Source organism: Tupaia chinensis, unplaced genomic scaffold (assembly GCF_000334495.1).
Source record: "Tupaia chinensis unplaced genomic scaffold, TupChi_1.0 Scaffold000270_2, whole genome shotgun sequence".
NCBI lineage: Eukaryota > Metazoa > Chordata > Mammalia > Scandentia > Tupaiidae > Tupaia > Tupaia belangeri.
This window is the reverse complement of record NW_006159751.1, coordinates 260,478-265,344: the sequence shown is the minus strand read 5'-3', so window position 1 is coordinate 265,344 and position 4,867 is coordinate 260,478. Positions and strand designations below refer to the sequence as shown.

The following is a 4,867-nucleotide window of genomic DNA, read 5'->3' as shown; positions in this document are numbered from 1 at the left end:
GCCCCCGCAGCCACAGGCTGATGGCACAGCAGGTGCCCGCCCCACACTGGATATCACGCTCACAGGCCTGCAGGGGACAGACGGGACAGTCATTAGTGCCGCCCAAGGCACGCCCGAGGGCAAGGTCTAGAAAAGCAAATGTCAGGACAGGGAGGAAGAGGCTGAGAGCTGGCCTCGGCTGACAGGCCCCCTTGGGAGGTAGTTATTGCCCCAGCTCCCCTCTTGGCCTCAGCATGAAATCCATCCTGGACGTGAGGACAAAATCCATCCTGGACGTGAGGACCCCTTCAAGTTCTTTTGAGGCTGCTCGATGGGGAGACGGTCCTTTTCTGACAAATCTAGGGATTAAGAGATACAGTTTTTCTAGCATGAATAGACGTGCTAGGATTGAATTCTTAGAATCCTCAGAGGTGAAACAGGCCCTGTGGCCTGAGCCCCTGGTGGTCAGTGGTCAGTGGTCAGTGCTGTCGCCTTGGACCGACTTCGCCGACCCTGACCCAGCATCCATGGCTGATGCCTCCCCTCCACACACATGAGTGCCTCCATAGCACTAGCAGGAAGCCCAGCCTCACCCGAGGAGCCAGCACGCTAGGGAACGGGCTTCTCTCCTCAGGCCTCCTCTGTTCACCCCCCTGGTCCCCGGTAGGGATGGAACCCTCCAGGTGGGGCTCCCAGGACAGGGGCTGGGTGGCCCTGCCTAGTTTCTGGAAAATGCCATTTGCAAAGAAGGCCACACAAGCCCAGGACCAAGGCCAACAGAGCCCTGACCGGCTCTAGACTCAGGTGGGGACTGAGAGGTTCCAGTGCCAGAGAAGCTCTGTGGCTTTCCTGAGCTGAGATTCAAAGCTGGGCTTGGTTCACTCCTCTCCAGTGGAGGCCATGGAGCACCTTCTGGCTGCCTGTGGCAGGAGCTGAGCGCTCCCACCTGCTCATTCCAGGAGGGAGAGGGATGTAGGTTCTTTCGTTACCCAGAGGAGGAGCAGGAGGCAGTCACCGCTGTGTCAGTCTGCAACCCAGCCAGCCCTGCTGCAAGCTCCAGATTAGGGGAAAGCAGGCCACTGACTCCTCCTGCCGTCCCACTCCAGAGACTGGCTCTGGAGGTAGTCACAGTCCAGGGTGCCAGGGACCGTGGAGCTGGTGGAAGCTGGCCTGATCCCGAGAGTCAGAGGTGGGACACCTGCAGAAGGTGGGAAGTGAAGGAGGCTGGGGACCACCGACATTCCCCCTTGCTCTCCTGCTGCGCTTTTCACTACGAAACTGTTTCCTCTGTCTGTCCTGCTGCCCCTCCAAGCCAGCTGTTGGGGCTGGCAGTGGGACAAGCCAGGCATCAAGACAGACCATGCTGCTCCCATCCCTCACTGTGGGGTAACTGTGGCTCCTCCTGGTTCTTGCCCTCCCAGATTTTCAAGCCAAGCAACAGGAGGATGGCCTCAGTGTCTGCATTCTTTAGGTATAATTCTGCCTTCCCTATTTTGAGCCTTTGGGGCTCAAAAGCATTGACTTGCCTTTAATATTTGTTCCTTTGAACTCAGTCTTTTCCCTTTAAAAAGGAGACAAAAGAATGATTTCCCTTTTGTGAACTTAAAACTAACCCAATTCCAGGAACTGTTTGGCATTTCTCTATATTTCTGCTCTCTATGGAAAAAGTTGGAAGAGGTTGAAATAAGTTCATTTCCCCTCTTTCTTTCCCCCTTAATTTATTTTATCTGAAAAGCTCTCAGGTAAAGCATTACTTTTTTATTTATTTATTTAGTTAGTTAGTTCTTCCATGAGCAAAAGAGAGAGAGAGAGCACCCCCAACAAGACCTTGATATGACCCACCCCAGCCTTCAGGCAGCTGGAGACACTAGTGATGCACTCAGGGAGGTCTCTAGACTTGAGCAGGGAGCCCTGCCATGTGGGGTGCCTTGCAGAAGTGAGGCATTTTATCACTGCACCACCACCTGGCCCCTGCTTTCTGTTTTCTTGTTGTTGTTTTTAGTTGTTGGGTTTTTGTTTCTTTGGGGGTTTTTTGTTTGTTTGTCTGTTTTATGCTATAGAGTACATGTGCTCACCAGAGAGAGAGATAGGGAGGGTGAGTGAGAAATCACCCCCCAGAAGGGATGGCCATGCTGCAATCCCTTTTTGGGACTTTGGGCACACACACACACACACACACCTTTTGGCCCACACACACACACACACACACACACACACACACACACACACACAGGCCTGAGATGATTTTTAAGCCACTGGATCCAGGACTCGAACCATGCAGCTAGCCCTGTGGGATCCAGTGCCTTAACCTCCATGCTACCTGCTGGCCTTGCTTTCAGTTTTATTTATCTTTATCTTTTCTTTTCTAAGGTTTTTGTTGTAGAATGTCTGCACTCTCTGGAGAGACAGAAGGAAACAGTAAGAAGGAAAGTGAGAAATCACCCCCTAGGAGAAACGGCCACACCACATCCCTTCTCCTCCATTCTCCTCCTGGGACTTTGGGCACACATGCACATGCACCTGGCATGATTTTCAAGCCGCGAGGTCCAGGACTCAAATTGCAGTCAGCCATGTGGGAGTCTAGCACCTTACCCACTATGAGGCCTGCTGCCTCCCCCCTTTCTGCTTTGATAAGAATATTTCCACCGCTATAACTCAACGTGTGCCTCATTTGCGGATGGCTCAGGGTAAAACCAAGCATCTAAGAGGAAATCACGAACGAAGTGTTTTGAACACACAGTGCCCACAGCCAAACCTCTGCGGAGACTGGGTTTTTACCTGTCATCTGCACGCTTGCTTTTGGGTACACTGGGCAGAATGTTGGCTTCACCCATATTTCTCTTATTCCTCTCTGAACCAACTGGGCACAGAGAAGAGTTTCAAGAGATTTTTTTTTTTCTTAAGAGCAGAGGAAGCAGAGGTTAAACTTATGCAATGGAAGCTAAGAAGCTTCCCACCTTTAATTAAGCTTTCTGTCTTATGCCATGTAAGTTCATTGACATTTGGACCAGACTGTATATGAAAACCAAAATTACACCAAAAAAAAAAAAAAAAGTTATGGGGTGCTAATCCACTTTGTAAAGGAATTCCTTATTACATACTAGGAATCTTCATTTTACGAAAGGACAGGATTTCGAAATTGTCGATGCCCTCCTGATGCATTTAAAACAAGATTTGATTTACACACAGCATCTCTAAAGCACATCCTGTTTAGCAGAGCAAGGTCTCACAGATCCGAAAATCACACGCACTCCCTGTCTGAGGTCCTGCCCGATGGCTAGCTCCCTATTCTCCTTGGCTGGTGGTGTGTCGAGCCCACAGAGCTGCCTGTGGGGTGTTGGGCTCATGTTCTAACAGACCCTGAATCTCCCCAAAGCCCAGGGCATAAGAACATATGAAACAACTTACCCCCGTGATCACGGCACAATCAGACACAGTAAGGAGCAGGAGCACGAGCGAGACTTGGAGAACACCTTTCATGGTTACTTGGGGTGAAGGCAAGTCGCTGCCTGTTCCAATGCCACTCACTTCCTCCCACCCAGCCTTGTGCTGGGGAGCTGGGAAGGCCAGGTTCTCCTGCTGCCCTCTCTCCTCCCAGATTTATAAAGTCGGATCCAGGCTGCCTGTGGATGCCTTGTCTTTGCTCTTCCCTTCCCCATCATCGGTGCTATTCAGATGATCTCAGAGGCGAAGATGAGACCTGAATCCCTAACACCAAATCACCATCAAAACCAATACAAATGGATGCATCGGGGGCTTTGACAGTTGCTCTAACTGTCTCAAGAAGGCGGTGATGCAGTCAGTTGTGTATATTTCACTCAATATTCATCTCTGCCTCAGAGCATCCTTCTATCCTGCTTGGAACAGGGGAGGGCTTTGGTAATGAATTTAGGAATTTGCACCATCATCATTTATCCCTCCCTGCACCAAACCACACGACACGCAGGATTATTGGCTCCCTCACACTCGAGCTGGCGGAATTATCTGAACATTTCCGTGGGCTCAACGAGGAGGGAGCAAAAAAAGACACAAGTGGGTAAGGTGGTGTCCCTGTTTCTCTGAAAGGTTAAACCTCCAGTGAGGAGACAGGAGGCCATGAGGAAAGAAGCTCAGGCTTGTGGGGATGCTGTTCCCGAGCAGCACACATGTAAGCACTTGCTCTCCAAGGGGCTCAGGACTAACTGAACAAAGGGCAAAAGGTCAGCGAGTTCATAGATCCCTCTCTCTCTGGGCTCAGCATTCTGCAGAAGGGCGAGCTTGAGCTGGCGTGCAGCTAAAAGGTACCAGGAGCCACACAGCTGGCCTTCCCGTTTATAGAGTGTGTGAGAGTGGCCTTATTTGGGCTCAGATGCCAGTCTGGGGAGAAGCCGACTTTGGGCCTCACCCCTTCTGCTGAGAGAGAAGCCCCTGGTGCCAGCTTGCTCTCTGCCAGACAACACAGAGAGGGCTCCTGAGTCCTCACCAGACAATCTGACCTCTTTCCACCACAGTGAAAGCCAGGGTCTCCCGACACATGCCTTGCAACACTTTAATAGGTGTTACACACACAGGTTTATAAAGGATTTCTATAGTCCAAGGTTTGGAACACATCAAGTAACACAACTTTTTCTGCAGGACTTTTCAGAGCCTTTCAAGTGCTGAGAAATACTTAAAATGCCAAGTGGAAGATGCATGAATAGATTCATACACAAAACCCTTTTTTCTCAGAGTATTTCATGAGGATAGGGTTTCCAGAGGGACGTGTTGACAGGCATTTATGAGCGCAGAGAGAAAGATGAATGAACACGGCGGCTGGAGCTGGTCCCCAGAGACAGACACTTTGACTCTGACCCCAAATCAATCACTGGATTCATGACCTTAGAATATTGCTAATCTCTCTAAGCCTCAG

At 50.5% G+C, this 4,867-nt stretch overlaps 1 protein-coding gene across 1 annotated transcript in view; it reads right to left on the bottom strand.

Moving 5' to 3' along the window:
* PROK1 (prokineticin 1) overlaps window positions 1–3,483 on the bottom strand; it is a 6,213-nt gene extending 2,730 nt beyond the window's left edge. Inside the window, exons 1-2 of the mRNA XM_006149656.1 lie at window positions 3,388–3,483; window positions 3–67 (exon numbers count right to left, since the gene is read on the bottom strand). Of these exons, the coding sequence (XP_006149718.1) occupies window positions 3–67; window positions 3,388–3,459 (137 nt within the window). The 5' untranslated portion in view covers window positions 3,460–3,483. The remainder of the gene's footprint in view (window positions 1–2; window positions 68–3,387) is intronic.
* Between the last annotated feature and the right edge of the window lie 1,384 nt (window positions 3,484–4,867).